General features: G+C 32.4%; 1 protein-coding gene across 1 annotated transcript in view; it reads left to right on the top strand.

The window, feature by feature from the left end:
• The window catches only part of MMP16 (matrix metallopeptidase 16), a 348,577-nt gene that overhangs the window by 184,968 nt on the left and 143,777 nt on the right, over positions 1-19,832 (top strand). Inside the window, exon 4 of the mRNA XM_029222957.1 lies at positions 6,099-6,403. Coding sequence (XP_029078790.1) covers positions 6,099-6,403 — 305 coding nt within the window. The remainder of the gene's footprint in view (positions 1-6,098; positions 6,404-19,832) is intronic.

Raw genomic sequence — 19,832 nt, forward strand, 5'->3', positions numbered from 1 at the left:
TTATTAAATGAATTGGTAGTGATTCAATGAAATTAAGCCTAGAGAATCCTGACCTTACACAGTAACCTTAAAAATAAATTAACATACTTTGCCCTCAGTACCAATTATTCTGATGAACAATGATGTCTTGAATTTCCCACTTCATCAAATTTTATTATGCAGGGTTGTATAAGACATGATTGTTAAAGATAATATATATATATATATTTTTTTTTTTTAGGTAAATGTTACAAAATTTACCAAACTGAAGGCTTAAAAGAATCAGTGAAATAGCATAATGAAAAAACCCAATAGAGAATTCAAAAAATGAAAACAATTGTCTTATTAAAATGGAAAATATGTTCACTATAACCACTCTATTTCCACAAAAAAAGACAAAGTAAAAGCACTTTAAAATTAAATTAGTTTGTTTTTCAAATATAACCTTAATTTTATTTATAGTATTGTCTTTATTTTGCAAGTATATATTAACAATTTTGTGTATTACGTATTAGAATATTAAGAATAACAGTGTTTACTCTTAATATCATATGATGTCTCTGTGCTCTTTATTATTTCAGTTATTAGTAAATACAAAACATCTCTCAATGGCATAAAATTTCTAAATTGGTTTTTGTGTGTACCTAATTCAGAATTCCAGCTCTAATTCTGAAGTACACTAATGTGTCTTGTAATTTTAAAAAATTTTTATGGGAGTATAGTTGATTTACAATGTTGTGTTAGTTTCAGGTGTACAGCAATGTGAATCAGCCATGTATATATATATGTATATCTGTTCTTTTTCAGATTATTTTCCCATATAGGTCACCACAGAATACTGAGTAGTGTTCCCTGTGCTATACAGTAGGTCCCTATTAGTTACGTATTTTATACATATCAGTGTGTATATGACAGTCCCAATCTCCTAATCTATCACTGCCCCCCACGTTTCTCCTCTGGTAACCACAATTTTGATTTTGAGGTCTCTGAGTCTGTTTCTATTCTGTAACTAAGTTTATTTGTATTATTTTTTATGATATTCCACATATATTTGTCTTTCTCTTACTTACTTCACTTAGTATGATAATCTCCAGGTCCATCCATGTTGCTGCAAATGACATTATTTTGTTCTTTTTTATGGCTGAGTAATATTCCATTGTATACATGTACCACATCTTCTTTATCAATTCTTCTGTCAATGGACATTTAGGTTGCTTCCATGTCTTAGCTATTGTAAATAGTTCTGCAATGAACACTGGAGTGCAGTAAGTGAGAATGTAAATTGGTACAGCCATTATGGAGAACAGTACGGAGGTTCCTTAAAAAACTAAGTATAAAACTACCGTATGATCCAGCAATCCCACTCCTGGGCATATATCAGGAGAAAACTGTAATTTGAAAATACACTTATGTCTTGTATTTATGAATGACTTCACAAATATTGTAGTTAAGCACATTTTGGAAATTCGTCAGTACATAGCTTTGAAAAACACAGTGATGTGTTTTCAAGTCAAAATGGTACTCCACATTTATTATTTTTTATTATATTATATTACTTCATTTTTCTCAGAACCACTGTGTACTTATATACATATCATGCTAACATGATTTCATTTTTCTTTGCTGTAAGGTTACCCTTTATTTGAATATAAAATGATTTCTCCATTACATATTGAATCCAACACTAATTCCTATTAACAATATCCTCAGAATGTATACTGAACTTGTCTAATTCTTCATATCTCCATGACAGCCACTCTAGTACATTTCTCTAATTTCACTTGCTCAAACTTCCAAAATGTTTGGTTCCAATCTTGTCCCCCTAGTCATTTTTCATCAGAAGCAGTGATCTTTGTAAACTGGAAAAATACCAGGATACGTCTCTGCTTAAAACTCTTCAGTGGTTTCCTTTCACAGAACATAACCCACTCCCTGCCAATTCTCTTTCATCTCATACCACTGTTCTGAGCATTCATTTTGCACCAGTTCACAAAGCAGTCTCATTCTCTGAACTGGCCAAGTTTGTTTGCGCTGCTCACTATTCCTTCTGGATGGAAACTCAGTGCTAGGCATGCATGGCTCCTTTCGTCATTGAAATCCCATTTATCATCTACTTATCTCACCTCCTCACCCTTCATTTATAACCATCTATAATTGTATTTTTTATTGTTTATCTCTTACCACTAAAATATATAAGTTCTACAAGATCAGAGTCTTATTCACAGTTTTATGTCTGTCACCTAGAGCAGTACCTATTATGTAGTACATTCTTTCAAATGCTTGTCATAAAAATACTTGCCCACTAATGATGGGCTTCTGCGATCCGATAAGGTGGAAAGAAAATAAAAGACTACAAGGAAAATTAATTTAGACAAAATTCAAAGTTACGACATTAATCTGCATGCATCGGCCATCAAATAGGTAATATAGAAAAGAAAGCAAAAACAAAGTAAAAAGACAACCCTCAGAATGGGAGAAAATATTTGCAAATGAAGCAACTAACAAGGGATTAATCTCCAAAATATACAAACAGCTCATGCAGTTCAATATCAAAAAAACAAAAAACCCTATCAAAAACTGAGTGCAAGATCTAAATAGACATTTTGCCAAAGATATATAGATGGCCAAAAAGCACATGAAAAGATGCTCAGCATCACTAATTATTAGAGAAATGCAAATCAAAATGACAATGAGTCATCACTTCACACCAGTCAGACTGGCCATCATCAAAAAATCTACAAACAATAAATGCTGGAGAAAAGGGAACCCTCTTACACTGTTGGTGGGAATGTGAATCGGTACAGCCACTATGGAGAACAGTATGGAAGTTCCTTAAAAAACTAAAAATAGAGCTACCATATTATCCAGCAACCCCACTCCTAGGCATATATGCGGAAAAACCATACTTCGAAAAGTTACATGCAACCCAGTGTTCTTTGCAGCACTATTTACAATAGCCAGGACATGGAAACAACCTAAATGTCCATCAACAGAGGAATGGATAAAGAATATGTGGTACATATATATACAACGGATTATTACTCAGCCTTAAAAAATAATGAAATAATGCTATTTACAACAACATGGATGGACCTAGAGATTGTCATACTGAGTGAAGTAAGTCTGACAGAGAAAGACAAATATATGATATTGCTTATATGTGAAATCTAAAAAAAAAGGGTACAAATGAATTTACTTACAAAACAGAAGTAAAGTCGCAGATGTAGAAAACATACTTATGGTTACCAGGGTATAAGTGGGGCGGGAGGGATAAACTGGGAGATCAGGATTAGCATATACACACTACTGTATATAAAATAGATAACTTATAAGAACCTACTGTATAGCACAGGGAACTCTACTGAACACTCTGTAATGGCCTATGTGAAAAAAGAATCTTAAAAAAGAGTGGATATATGTATATGTATAACAGATTCACATTGCTGTACACCTGAAACTAACACAACATTGTAATACAACTATACTGCAATAAAAATAAATTAAAAAATAAAAATACATATGAAAAAATTAAAAAAAAAAAAATTCTTTAACAAACAGACCTATGGTTGTCAAGGGGAAGAGGGAGTGGAGGAGGGATGGATTGGGAGTTTGGGATTAGCAAACACAGACTATTTTATATATATATATATATATATATATATATATATATATATATATATATCTGAATTGCCTTGCTGTACACCAGAAACCAACACAAAATTGTAAATCACTATACTTCAATAAAGTAATTTTTTTTTTTACAAAAGAAAACAAAACCAGCAATTTAGAGACTAAGAAGCTAAACAAAGTTGTTGATGCCCCAATATAGTTTACTCTTTTTCAAAAGAGAGTTCAAAGCATCACACTAAATGGGATACAAAGTTAAAACAAACAAACAAAACACTAAAACAACAAAAGATTTCATAATTTTCTCCCTGAGCAGGCATGAATTCTTTTGCTCTATCCATCCTTTGGCTCAGGTAAAAAATAATAATAATAATGGTGTCTTCCTTGACGCTTCCTTTTCCCTCAGAGCTCATGTCCAGCCATCAGTACATCTTGGCAAGTGTACCTTTAAAATATATCCAAAATCCAACTATTTCTCAATATCTCCACTGGTACTCCCCTGGCCCAAAGCAGTATCATTTCTCACCTGAAAATTTGCAAGAGTTCTCAGTGGGTCTCCCTACTCCTGCTCCACTTCAATATATTTTCCACATAAAGCTCTATCATTTCTTTAAAGCATAAGTCAAATGTCACTTTTCTGCTCATGACGCTCCAGTTTTTTCCTCTCAATTGGAGCAAAAGCCAAACTTCTTACAGTGGTCAACAAGCCCCTATCTCATTTGATTCTCTGTTGCTTTTCTGACCTCAAATCTTGGCACTTGCCCTCTGTCTCTGCTCAAACTATACCAGCCACCTTGCCATTCTTCGAACTTGCCGAGCGTGTCTCCACCTCAGAGCCTTTCACTTGCCATTTCTTCTTCCTGGAATACTCCCTGCCCCAACTCCATTTCACTTGGTTCACTTCATCATTTTCTTTATGTATAGTAAATGATACTTATCATCAAATAGTCATTGTAAGTCTGGTCTATGATACGTATTAGAAAATAGTGAAAACCTTGTTTCAGATGTGTGGCCTAGCTTAGAATTTAATATAACTGATTCTTGAGTGAGAATGTTTGGGATGAAAAACTAGCTCTGCCCTTCTAAATTTTCTTTAAATTCCTCTAAATCTCAACTTCTTGCTTTGTAGGGTAGGTATACATGTCCATCTCACTGGGTTACTCAGGGGATATATAAGATATTGTGAAATGCTTGCCTGGCTCATAGTAATTAATTAATTCCATTATTATTATGTCAGTATAATTCCTGCCTAATGTTTGTAATTATCCTGACATAGTTACAATTGTGTGAAAAATATAATCTGCATACTATTTTTGCACCAGAAATTATATCTTAAATATTTTTACATACAGCTAAATAGCTTTAAAACAACAAAATCAAATTTTGCTCTTTCAAATTTCAAATCCTGTGTATATTATGGCATGCAATAGAGACACCATGATTTGTATATCATCTAGCCTCCAATTCTCTTTCATTATTGCGCTGCAATAATAAAAATGCATTGCAATAATAAAATAATAATATTCACCTGAATATTATACCCTCCTATGCATTAAGACAGTCCCTTAGTGAAATTCATGGATTCACGGGTGTAAGATTATTGGTTGAAGTGGTCTGAAACTTAGTTATAACTCCTATGAAATTTACTCATTACTTTTCACAAAGATGGTATGAACTTATACTACCACAATATAAAATACTTACATATATATATAAATTTGTTTCATTTATGTTCTATTTAGAAAAAATAGAAAAATAAATGATAAAAGAGAAATATCTGATCAGTGCTAGAGAAAAATACTTATATCTTTTTCCATTTGTTATTAACCTCAAGACAAATAAGCTAATAATGTCCAAGTTACTTCTTTAAATTCATATAACTGTTAAATATTTGTATTAAAAAGCTATTCACTCTCATTGCTTTATTTTGACTAGAAATAAGTATATAAGAAAACAATCGAATATCAGGAACTGTAATTAAATTATATTTTCTTTAAAAACTGAGAAATAATTTTGTATCCACTGATTTGTTGTTCATGGATAAGAGCATAAAGACATTGTTTGAAAGCAGCATGTGTGCACAAAATACTGTGCCCCTAAAAGTAATTATTACCAGACAGAAATTGAATTTTTTATTTCAGCTTGAAACTGTTGCACCTGTTTGATCATTTGGCAAAGCTGCCTTTCTATTGTTGTTCAGGAGACAAAATGACTGATTGATCTAATTACCCTAGTGTTAAGCATTCTGCAGAGAAGATCTTCTCATTTATAGCCTTGGTAGATGAGTACTATATTGCTGAGAATTAAATGACCCAGCACAGGGAAATCTAGCTATAGAGACAGAAGGAATTAATTTCTTTCCTACTTAATATGAGACGTTTTTCTATTTTTTTACTCACCTGAATAGAGGAAAATATGTAATAAACCAATCTATAATAAGGCAGATTATATATAATAAAGCCATACTGATTACCCTTTTTTCTAAATTTCAGTATAAAGAACGTAACTCCAAAAGTAGGAGACCCTGAAACCCGTAAAGCTATTCGTCGTGCCTTTGACGTGTGGCAGAATGTAACTCCTCTGACGTTTGAAGAAGTTCCCTACAGTGAATTAGAAAATGGCAAACGTGATGTGGATATAACCATCATTTTTGCATCTGGCTTTCATGGAGACAGTTCTCCCTTTGATGGAGAGGGAGGGTTTTTGGCACATGCCTATTTCCCTGGACCAGGAATTGGGGGAGATACTCATTTTGACTCAGATGAGCCATGGACACTAGGAAATCCTAATCATGATGGTAAGTGCATAGTTTTTTTCATTATAAATACTTCTATTTTTATTTTTGGATGCCCAAGTGATTTACTAATTTAAAAACTTAAACTAAACAAATAATTTGTTTCTAAAATTACTGAAAAATACATGAGGCTTTTTATAACATTTTAGAACAAGAATTTGTATGAGTCATTAGACAATAATAGTTTTTCATGTGGCTTTTGATTAAAGATTAGAACTTTATAGTGTATTCTATAAATGCTTTAAAATGAATTTTGTTTTCTATAAAGAGTCATTTAAAAGTTTCTGTAGTATTCAAGTCATGGGACACGCATTAAGTAAATTATGCTATTTTTTTACACTTAATTCCAGTGTTTCTACTTGAAACTTAACCCTGATTGACATTGGTGGTGTAGCTTCTACCATATCTTTTCTGTTTATATTTTTCCATTATAACCTTTCTAATCTGTAAAAGTTTTCTCCTTCTCTTTTGTCTCATAATTTCCTTGGTCTCCCAATCTGACATATTCTTGTATGATATCTTTATAGAAACCAGATTCTTGCAAATCTATTCCAACATATCTATCAGTTTTCTAATCCTTATAGTTATTCTGATATGCAAAAATAATGTAAAAATTAAAAACTCAACAGCTAAAAGTATCGTTACTTGATATAAGAAGCATGTGTTTCTTCCTAGGGAACAATTTTGTGTTTAAAAAATATTCATAGAATTATAGGATTCTAGAGTTATGAGATTCTTAAGTCGCCATCTCTCATAATTCTTGTAATCAATACTTAAATATTTTACTTTTTACCACAGTAGAATGTTGAAAATGCAAGTGTGCATTGTTTAATGACAACTAATCAGCTAATAAAACTCTTAATTCCTCCTTGATGAGTTAAGCCCAGCCGTCAAATTAAGCTTTGTTAGTTTCTTAGAAGGTTTAGTTAGCTGGATTAGTGTAATAGTCTTGCATGTTTAGAACATGTAGCGTTCAAACACATTATGGATAGAATGAATTAGTTGAGTTAAACTTGAAATAACATTAATTTTCAAAGAGAAAAATATAATAAATAACTGTTCATGTTTTCCAAAAGGAAATAAAATATCTAGTATTGAACAAAATGATCTTTTGTATTGTTATTAATAGGTGTATTTGCTATAATATAAAATTATGATTTCATTTTTAAGAACTGGTTTGGAGACTAATGGCAACTATGTTGGGAGGATTCACTATACTGAATGAAAGTCAGATACTTTGGAGTCAAACAGATGTACATTCCTGGCTAAATGTTCAGTAGCTCAAGAACCTTCTAACATACTGTATACTTGATTTCATTCTTTACCTTGTATTGCAGGGCTGGGGACATTGTAAGGAGAACTGCTTTCTATTCAGGCATGTTTAACTTACTGTATAGCTGAGAATCTAATAATAAAATATCTGCAACATGATAGTTGGCCCATACTTGTTTGATACATAATTCATTTAAAATTAAATGTGTTTATTTTTATCAATATCACACAGGAATTCAAATGAAGTAGCTCAGACTTCTTCAAGTCAATTGCTAAAATTGTTTTAAATAATGGAAAAATATTTGCATTCTAACTAATTGAGAAAAGTAGCACATATAATGGTAGAGTTTTGCTGACATAGGCATAACTACATTTGCTTCCAAGGGAAAGATTTTCTTCTAAGCTTCTGAACAGAGAAAATTGTATTTTATTCCAATAATGGGTCTAACTGTTAAAGATACTCTAAATGTGTAGCTTTGAAGTTGTGTTAATTTGGCTTTATGGACTCATAAATTTAAAATTGTTTTAAAATTCTATATGAAGGAGATGGTGCCTATTAAATGGCCTATATTTTCTCTTAAAATATGAAAATCATCAAGAAAGCTGCACAAATCCTTTAAATGTATCCTCTATTAGCTGTACTTTTTTAGGCATTAACCAATACTTTTAAAAAATAAGTTTTAAAATATCTATAGGGGCATTTGAAGTGACATAGGAAATGAGAATTTTTCCACTGATTTGAGTATTATAGGTATTATTAATGTTTATTTGTTTTTTTGTGTGATTTAAGAAGTCTTTCAAGGAATATATATGTGGGAAAGAATTCAGAAATGGGACATAGGAGCTAAATGTGTACACTCAAGTCGATGGACTTTTAACTCAGACTGTGTATTAATACATTTGATTGCCTTTTAAATTATACTGTAGAAGTATAATAACTTTTTACATATACATATATTAAAAACCTAAACAAAAATTATTTAATATTTAGTGTTTCACTTGGATGAAAATATTTCTTTACTGGTCCAATAAGAATATTTTTCCTTTTGAGTGAGCATAAAGAAAATGATTCTGCAAAATAACAGTGTTCAGAATTGTAGGAGATTAAAGGAAAAGTTAACTGTTCAAGGTGTAATACCATAAAGATTTACTGCTTAATTGAAATTCAGACTTTTAACTAGCAACAGGGCAGCTATGGTAATGTCATATGAAGTACTGATCGTTTATCAAAGGAAAAGCCTCTAGCTTTGTTGTGGTACTGTTGAATGTGTGGAGAATTAATGCATTTGTACATCCTAGATCCTTTCTGTAAGGCTGTCTTTTTGTATCACAAATATACAGGCACAATTCTGACATCTTTATTGATAAACCTTTTTGTTTCTTTAATCTAGTCCTCCAATGCCTCCTGGCTTACTTCCCTGAAAATTTTTCTTTCTGTCCTACTCAGAGCTCTTAAGCATCTAGAAAACAGAGAAGCTTGAAAGTTTAGCAAAAATGCAAATGACAGAGCCTCTTGATAAGTACCCAGCTCATTTTCCACATCATATTGCTCAGTTAATGAAGGCAATTTTAATTCTGTCTACCCCAAAAGAGATAAAACAGTGTCTTAGTCTGCCAGTAATCCTTAATTCATTGTTGTCCACTTTCCTATCAATTTGCTTATAGTCATGATACCTTTTGAAAGCTTAAGCTAATGCTCATTAAGGAAATTACACAATACTTACATTAAAATAAATAAATAAGTGCAACACACACACACACACACACACACACACACCCTTAGTAAATAGAATGCCTTTTTTTGCTCCAAGATGTTTTTTTTTTTTCTTTAAGGAGTGGATAAGAAAAACATCTGCATAGTAATTCTAAACAGAAAATGTTACTGTGATATGGTTTTTAAAAAGTATACATTGCCCGAATGTGTGTTAGGAAATTTAAATCTAGCAAAATGTTAAGATTCATTTTGAGCATCATTATCGTATTGTTTCCTTGGCTACTGTATAACGTTTAAATGGTAATGTCAATGTAAACACGAACTTACCACAAAGATTCTTTCTAATTAGACAAGTAATCTACCACAGTCAGAGGATTACAAATTGATAATCTCCAAACAAAAATGTTATCTATTAAAATAATATATAAAACTATGACAAGAGAAATATCCAGATGCATATCTTATTTTACTATGTAGTTCTATTAACTATTCTATTAACAAAAAGAATGCATTGCCTTGGCTCTGTTTGTTGGTGTAAAGGTCACTGTCTAAAGTCAGAAGGTGATCATGAGGTGCTCAGAGCTGTTGTGGCAGTCTATCCACAAACTAAGGAGAGAGCGATGATGATGAAAATTTCATGAGACATCAAAATCCTTAAATCTATTGCATCATTATGACAGTTAATTTTATGCATCAAGTTGATTGGTCTAAGGGATGCCCAGATAGCTGCTAAAATATTATTTCTGAATTTGCCTGTGGGGTGTTTCTGGGAGAGATTAGCATTTGATTTGGTAGACTGAGTAAAGAAGATCTTCCTTCACCCATGTGGGCAGGTATGATCCAATCCATTGAAGGCCAGTATAGAACAAAAGAGAATGGGTGAATTCTGTCTCACTTCTTGATGTGGCACCTGCATCTTTCCCTGACTTTGTACTTCAGAACTCCTGTTTCTTGGGCCTTTGGACTCAAACTGAATTGTACCATCAGGTTTCCTGGTTCTTCAATTTGCTGACAACAGATAGTGGGACTTCTTAGCCTCCATAACCTTATGAGCCAATTCCTATAATATATCTACTCTAATATAGCCATATATATCCTAGTGATTGTATTTCTCTGGAGAGTACAAACTAATATAATCATTAAATGTGAAACGGTCAAATTCTACATCTAAGCCCACAAATTCTTTGAATAGACCAAGTTTAAGTTAAATATCTTCATGATATAATATTTGAGTCAATGGACATGATTTATGCAAACCAGGGAGAGTTAACTTTCTGTAAGAGAGATTTTGTCATTGGTGTGCAAATATAAGTTTACCAAGAGGCACACCTAGGCCTTAACAAGCTGTCTGTCACCTCCCCAATTTTTATGCTCATTTTGCAGCTGTATCTGCTATATAATATTTTTCAGATGCCTGCAGGTTTTGGACTTTGATCTTTGAGAACAGGAAGGGTTAGTTGCCGAACAGATATTACCAAGAGTCCTAGAAGTGCTGCAGTCTGTGGGAATATTATCTGTATCAATCTGTCTTGCGCTTTTTAAAAATATGGGAAGGACTTGATATGACAGGACAGTCAAGGACTTTTACCCATCCTTAAAATTAGAGTATTTATTGAGATTTTAAACTGTAAAACTATTAGCTGTCTGTCACACAGTTATTACCTTATGATGCTTTACCAAAACTTTCTACAGTAATTTGGATTTGAAAACTATGATAGAGATTTTTTGATTGTTTTTAAAAATCTTCCTTCCTTCCTTCCTGGAATAAACTTCATTTCACTGAGTTTATTTCATTTCACTAGACTAGTGACCTAAAGTTTGATAGTCTTTACTTTTTCAAAACCTCTCAATTATGTTGTTCCATTTGATTACTATGCAGGCTCTACTTGGTTCTTTATTTTTAGATCTTTGTGTCCAATTAGAGAATAGAAGATGAATTGATGTCATCACACTCAAAATATTGTTTCATTATATCAGTTTTATTAAAGTATATACATGGATCATGTACATTAAAATACATGTAACATAGAGCAGAAACAGATAGAGCCAGACATTTCAATGGTTTAACACAATAGAATTTTATTTCTTGCTCATGTGGTGGGGCAGAGGGACTGTCCACTCAATCAGCCAGAGACCCAGAATAATGGAGGCTCAGCCATCATCAAGACATGATTTTCAGAGTTTCCTAAGGCATAAACATCCAGACAGCAGATGAGCAAACCAAGGTAGTTTTGCTCATTTGCTTATGTGCCAGACCTGTAAGCAGTAAATATTATTCTTCCCCAAGTTCTACTAACTAGAATTCAATCTTATGGCCACATCTAATCATAAAGAAAGCTAGAGAAGACTTATTTTTTTTATTGTAGTATAGTTGATTTATAATGTTGTGTTAGTTTCAGGTGTGCAACAAAGTGAATCAGTTATACGTATACATATATTCACTCTTTTTTAGATTTTTTTCATATATAGGCTATTAAAGAGTATTAAGTATAGTTCCCTGTGCTATACCATAAGTCCTTATTAGTTATCTATTTTATATATAGTAGTGTGTATATGTCAGTCCCAATCTCCCAATTTATCCCTCTCCCCCACTTACCCCCTGGTGACCATAAATTTGTTTTCTACATCTGTAACTCTATTTGTTTCGTAGATAAGTTCATTTGTACCTTTTTTTTAGATTCCACATATAAGTGATATCATATGATATTTGTCTTTGTCTGACTTACTTCATTCAGTATGACAATCTCTAGGTCCATCCATGTTGCTGCAAATGGCATTATTTCATTCTTTTTTTTTTTGACTAATATTTCATTGTATATATGTACCACATCTTTTAAAATATATATTTATTTATTTATTTTATTGGAGTTTAGTTGCTTTACACAGTTGTGTTAGTTTCTGCTGTACAGCAAACTGAATCAGCCATATATATATATATATATTCCCTCTTTTTTGGATTTTCTTCCCTTTTAGGTCACCACAGAGCACCGAGTAGAGTTCCCTGTGCTATAGAGTAGGTTCTCATTAGTCATCTGTTTTATGCAGAGTAGTGTATATATGTCAATCCCAATCTCCCAGTTCATCCCACCCCCTCTTCCCCCTTGGCATCCATACATTTGTTCTCTACATCCATGTTTGTATTTCTGTTTTGCAAATAAGTTCATCTGTACTATTTTTCTAGATTCCACAAATATACGTTAATATACGATATTTATTTTTCTCTTTCTGACTTCACTCTCTATGACAGTCTCTAGGTCCATCCACATCTCTGCAAATGACACAATTTTGTCCCTTTTTATGGCTGAGTAATACTCCATTGTATATATGTACCACATCTTCTTTATCCATTCCTCTGTTGATGGACATTTAGGTTGCTTCCATGACCTGGCTATTGTAAATAGTGCTGCAATAAACACTGGAGTGCATGTATCTTTTTGAATTATGGTTTTCTCCAGATATATGCCCAGGTTTGATGAGCAACTAGTCTGTGTCTGCCACACCAATAAGTTGTGAGGTAAAAACAATGCTAGATTGATATTAGATATACTACTCTGCATCTGTGGGTAAGCTGCTTAACCATAATTTCCCTTAATGCAGATTTTAACCTATTAATCATTATTTAGCTTCTGTCATTCCTCTTCTTATATAGTATGTGTAGGAATTATCTTTCTAATCCATCTTCTTATAGAGTATCTATCCTTAAATCTAGGTAGACAACCAAGTACAATGAAGTGCAATTTTCAAATTTAACCATTAGTTAGTTTATCAAAATAATGTCTTTAAGTTTTTGAAAAAAATCCAGTTGGTTGGAGTTAATAATTTGATAGTATTTTATTGACTAAATTATCAAGACCATTAATGAATTTCTACCTTAGTTTTGTGTAATTGTTTTTTGCAGTATTACAACCATACCATTACAAAACCTGGCATTCTACCATTTTAGTAATTTCCTTATATTTTAAACACAACAAAACTATCAACTGATTGTTCCCACATTTAATTTATAACTTACTTCTTCGTTTTTAATCAAATATTGCCACGACTTACCTCCTACACAGTCTGTTGATTAGGTATCAAAGCAGTAACAGAAATATCCCATGTTGCAATTAACAGTGGAAATTATACTTTGCCATTGACTGGATGCATCAGAGAACAAGAGAATTGGTCTACAAGAGACCAAGACAGGAATGTTCTACCTCTGTTAGGCAAGGCTATGCTAAATGCATTTGCCCTGAACAATGGAAACTGACCTAAGACTATAGAATATCAGCCATTCTCCAGGTTTCAATTGAAATGGTTATTTGGCCAATATGAAGAAAGGTAGGGAAATTAAGAAATAATTTAAAAACTCTCTCTGCTGGTTATTGTCAGTCTCATTCAAAGTTGCATAAAGAAGAAAACAGTGAAAAATAAATACTAATAGAAGCCAAATTTAATTGAAATTATTTAAAATTCAGCTTATATATTTAACTCATTTATTCCTCACACAAATTAATAAGGAAAATAGTGTAATTATTTCCACTTTGCAAGGAAATCGAGGCACAGAAAGTTTGGTAACTTGCTTAAGTTTACCTAGTTAGTAACAAAAAATGATGCCATTAAAAAGATACTGAAAAAACTACCGGAAGGCTCAGGAGAAAAGCCGATTGCTGAAAATACTTTATCGAGTGAACCAGAAAATCAATATTGGAAATAACTCAAAATACCCATAAAGGCTCTCTATGGAACAGGAAAATAAAACCTATTATTGCTTTAAAAACTGAATCTGTCATGTGGAAGAAAATCTTGGTAAGCATTTTCAGAAAAACATAATAAGATAAAATGATGTGAAATTCAAGGATAGATATTAGAATACTTATAGATAACTCCAGTATAAGAAGTAAGATTCTTCCAAAAGAAGGAAGAGTAAAAAATTAAGCAAAATAAGTAAGCAAATGCATATTAGAAAAGTCTTCTAAAGTATGACAGGAGTATGCAATTCAAAAGGAGTCATTGCATTCATTGCAAAATTACCAAATCAGATCCATAAATAAATACATCCTACAAGTAAAAACAAGATCCCATTAACCAAAAGGCAGAAAAAAAAACAAAAACAGGTTCTTCTCAGAGGCCAAAATACAAGGCTAATCATTTTGTGTGTTCTTTTTTTTTTTTTTTTTGCGGTACACGGACCTCTCACTGTTGTGGCCTCTCCCGTTGTCGAGCACAGGCTCTGGACACGCAGGCTCAGTGGCCATGGCTCACGGGCCCAGCCACTCTGCGGCATGTGAGATCTTCCCAGACTAGGGCACGAACCTGTGTCCCCTGCATCAGCAGGCAGACTCTCAGCCACTGTGCCACCAGGGAAGCCCCATTTTGTGTGCTTTTTAACCTTTGCTATGCTAATTGCTAAAAATGATGGAAGAAATTATACATAATATTCTTTTATATTCTAATAGCTTCCTTGCTGTTTTTAATATTAAACTTCATCTGTGGTTTTAAAATATTTCTATATAAATGATCTTTGTTTTAGAAATCATATGTGTTCTGAGTGATACTTCCTTATGATTTGGTAATTATATAAAGGTAGAAGGAAATTGTGGAGTAAATATTCAGCATTTATATAAAATATAACATTAGCATAGAGGTCTACTAATATTACTGTATTTTCATACACTCTCCCTTCAACAAACATTTCATTGATCATTAGGATATTAGTAATATGGTAGAAACCACTACTTCGTATAGTAGGAAACCAAGGGAAAGACTAAACATTACATAAAATCCCAATAAAAATATTAATAAACAATAACATTTTAAAAGAAGATATTTTACAATCTAGGATAGAAACATAATACAATTATTTATAATACTGACTGTGAAAAGTATCATAATAGTGGTTTTAAAAGAGTACTCTTGAAATACCTGCTTCTAGAGGAGTAGATATTTCAAAGATTCTTCTTATTACTAAATAACTAATCAGTGAAGCATACTTTTAACTGAGTAGATGGCATCACATTCAGCAAATAATATCTTCACAATATCAGGAAAACAATGAACTGAAACTAGAGTTTTGAGTAACTTGCATATGTGAAAAGCAGAGACCAAGGTTTATGTCAGGGACAAAGTGAATCTGAAGATTCTGTATTAAAATACCAGCACTTGGATATAGACAATATAATCCAAGATTCATAATATCACCCACCCCCACATACACACTCAGATCCCAGTATAAGTGAATACATGTTCTCTCTAGCAGAAAGCATACTGGCTTTAGGCTCTCAGATGTTTTTCATAGATAGATGTAATGTAAATGTAAAGATTACTAAACATAAAAGGAAATCAAGCATAATGAATGAGAATCAGCTTTAAAAAAGAGATTATTCCCCAGGAATTTAAGTTACTGAAATTATAAATTTAAAAAGGATACAATTTCAGGGTGTGATAGCTCTAAAACGGAGAGACGGAATCACAGAAATGAACAAGAAACAAGATATTATTTAAAAAGATGAAGAAGAGATGAAAAATAAAACCTAAAAATGTAATAGTAAGAATAAAATATAATAATAATGGGTAGGTTAAAGAGCAGACTAAAATTAGCTAAAGATAGTGAATAATAAGATAGACCTAAATAAATCCACAAATCATAGTATGGAGGGTAAAAAGGATGAAGCATACAAAAGATTAAGAGATAAGGAAAATAGAACAAAAGATCTAATATAAATACAATTGGAATCCCAGAAAGAGAGAATTACAAAAAAAAAAAAAAGATAAGAAAAGAAGCAATATCTGAAGGTATACTAAATGATAATTACCTAGAAATAAAAGTATAAATCTACAGATGGAATCCCAATTTATTCAAAAGAGCATAAATTCAAACACACACACACACTTTAGAGTAAATGCAAGTTACCAAAGACAAAGGAAAGATTTTCAAAACAGATAGATGGAAAGCACACTTCACCTATAACTAGCCAGGAAATTCCCCAGACAATAAGGATCTCAATAACAATGAAATATTTTGAAGTGCTCAGAATAAATAACTATCGGCCTAGAATTATCCAACAAAACTATCTTTCAGCAGTTAGAATGAAATAGAAAATTTTAAAAGGATAAAATATTAGACAAATTGCAATTCAGTTAATAACTCTAAAAGACTTTCTAACACTTGACAAAATAACCCTATAACAAACTTAGATAAAAGAAATAATTTTGATCAAAGAAATTAATAAATATTCCATGTATGAAATAATAGTAATGTGTAATCTGTACAACTAAAAAGAGAAGAAGCTTACTGAAAAATAACTACATGAAAACCAGGGAAGGAGAGATCAATATTGAAATACTCTAAGATTCTTATATAATTTAACAATAAGGTTAAGGAATTAATTTTATATTCTGGTAAACAAGCATAATAAATTGTCAAAAGCAAACAATAAAATAAATAAATAAGTAAATAAATAAATATATAAATTAAAAAAAAAACTTTAAGCAGTGCATAACTTCCAAAATATGCATAGACACCAAAACAGGAACTACAAACTTGCAAAAAGGAGACCCCAAAGCAGTGTTAAAAAGGAGACCCCAACAAAGTAAGTTAAACAAAATGAGAAGACAGAAAAATATGCAGCAGATGAAGGAACAAGGTAAAATCCCACCAGACCAAACAAATGAAGAGGAAATAGGCAGTCTACCCAAAAAGAAATACACAGTAATAATGATAGTAAAGATGATCCAAAATCTTGGATATAGAATGGAGAAAATAAAAGAAACATTTAACAAGGACCTAGAAGAACTAAAGAGCAAACAAACAATGATAAACAACACAATTCTCTGGAAGGAATCAAAAGCAGAATAACTGAGGCAGAAGAACAGTTAAGTGGCCTGGAAGATAATATAGTGGAAATAAATACCACAGAGCAGAATAAAGAAAAAAGAATGAAAAGCATTGAGGACAGTATCAGAGACCTCTGGGACAGCATTAAATGCACCAATATTCGAAGTATAGGGGTCCTAGAAGAAGAAAAGAAAAAGAAAGTGTCTGATAAAATACTTAGATTATAGTCAAAAGCTTCCCTAACATGGGAAAAGAAATAGTCAGTCAAGTCCAGGAAGGGCAGAGAGTCTCATACAGGATAAATCCAAGGAGAAACATGCTAAGACACATTAATCAAACTCTCAAAACTTAAAAACAAAGAAAAAATATTAAAAACAGCAAGGGAAAGCAACAAATAGCATACAAGGGAATCTGCATAAGGTTAACAGCTGATCTTTCAGCAGAAATGCTGCAAACAGGAAGGGAGTGGCAGGACATATTTAAAGTGATGAAAGGGAAAAACCTACAACCAAGTTTATTCTACCCAGCAAGGATTTCACTCAGATTTGAAGGAGAAATTAAAACTTTAAAGACAAGCAAAAGTTAAGAGAATTCATCACCACCAAACCAGCTTTAAACAAATGCTAAAGGAACTTCTCTAGGCAGAAAACACAAGAAAAGGAAAAGACCTACAATAACAAACCCAAAACAATTAAGAAAATGATAATAGGGACATACATATCGATAATTACCTTGAATATAAATGGATTAAATGCTCCAGCCAAAAGACATAGACTGGCTTAATGGATACAAAAACAAGACCCATATATATGGTGTCTACAAGAAACCCATTTCAGACCTAGGGACACATACAGACTGAAAGTGAGGGGAGGAAAAAAGATATTCCATGCAATTGGAAATGAAAAGAAAACTGGAGTGGCAGTTCTCATATCAGACAAAATAGACTTTAAAATAAAGACTATTACAAGAGACAAAGATGAGCATTACATAAAGATCAAGGGATCAATCCAAGAAGATATAACAATTAAAAGCATTTATGCAACGAATATAGTAGCACTTCAATACATAAGGCAAATGCTAATAGCCATAAAGAGGGAAATTAACAGTAACACAATAATAGTAAGGGACTTCAACACCCCACTTTCACCAATGGACAGATCATCCAAAATGAAAATAAATAAGGAAACCCAAGCTTTAAATGACATATTAAACATGGTGGACTTAATTGATATCTATAGGACATTCCATGCAAAAAAGCAGAATACACTTTCTTCTCAAGTGCTCATGGAACATTCTCCACGACAGATCATATCTTGGGTCATGAATCAAGCCTTGGTAAACTGAAGAAAATTGAAATTGTATCAAGTACCTTTTCCATCCACAGTGTTATAAGACTAAGGATCAATTAAAAGAAAAAAACTGTAAAATATACAAACACATGGAGGCTAAACAATACACTACTTAATAACCAAGAGATCACTGAAGAAATCAAAGAAGAAACCAAAACATACCTAGAAACAAATGACAATGAAAACACGATGACCCAAAACCTATGGGACACAGCAAAAGCACTTCCAGAGTGAAGTTTATAGCAATACAATTGTACCTCAAGAAACAAGAAAAATCTCAAAGAACCAAATATTACACCTAAAGCAATTAGAGAAAGAAGAACAAAAAACCTCAAATTTTTCAGAAGGAAAGAAATAATAAAGACCAGATCAGAAATAAATGAAAAAGAAATGAAGAAAACAATAGCAAAGATCAATAAAACTAAAAGATGGTTCTTTGAGAAGATAAACAAAATTGATAAACCATTAGCCAGACTCAATAGGAATAAAAGGGAGAAGACTCAAATCAACGGAATTAGAAATGAAAAGAAGTAACAACTGAGACTAAGCAACTATATGCCAATAAAATGGACAACCAGGAGGAAATGGACAAATTCTTAGCAAAGCACAACCATCCAGACTGAACCAGGAAGAAATAGAAAATATAAACAGACCAATCACAAGAAGTGAAATTGAAACTGTGATTAAAAATCTTCCAACAAACAAAAGCCCAGGACCAGATGTCTTCACAGGCGAATTCTATCAGATACTTAGAGAACAGGTAACACCTATCCTTCTCAAGCTCTTCCAAAACATAGCAGAGGGAGGAACATGCCCAAACTCATTCTAAGAGACCACCAGCACTCTGATACCAAAACCAGACAAAGATGTCACAAAAAAAAAGAAAACTACAAGCCAATATCACTGATGAACATACATGCTGAAATCCTCAAAAAAATACTAGCAAACAGAATTCAACAGCACGTAAAAAGGGAAATACTAGCAAACAGAATTCAACAGCACATAAAAAGGATCTTATACCATGATCAAGTGGGGTTTATCCCAGCAATGCAAGGATTCTTCAATATACGCAAATCAATCAATGGGATACACCACATTAACACATTAAGGAATAAAAACCATATTATAATCTCAATAGATGCCAAAAAAGCTTTTGACAAAATTCAACAACCATTTATGATAAACTTTCCAGAGAGCAGGCATAGAGGGAACCTACCTCAACATAATAAAGGTCATATATGACACCCCCAGCCAACATTGTTCTCAGTGGTGCAAAATTGA

This window comes from Monodon monoceros, unplaced genomic scaffold (genome assembly GCF_005190385.1).
Source record: "Monodon monoceros isolate NGI ecotype Baffin Bay Population unplaced genomic scaffold, NGI_Narwhal_1 Super_Scaffold_14, whole genome shotgun sequence".
NCBI classification, from domain to species: domain Eukaryota; kingdom Metazoa; phylum Chordata; class Mammalia; order Artiodactyla; family Monodontidae; genus Monodon; species Monodon monoceros.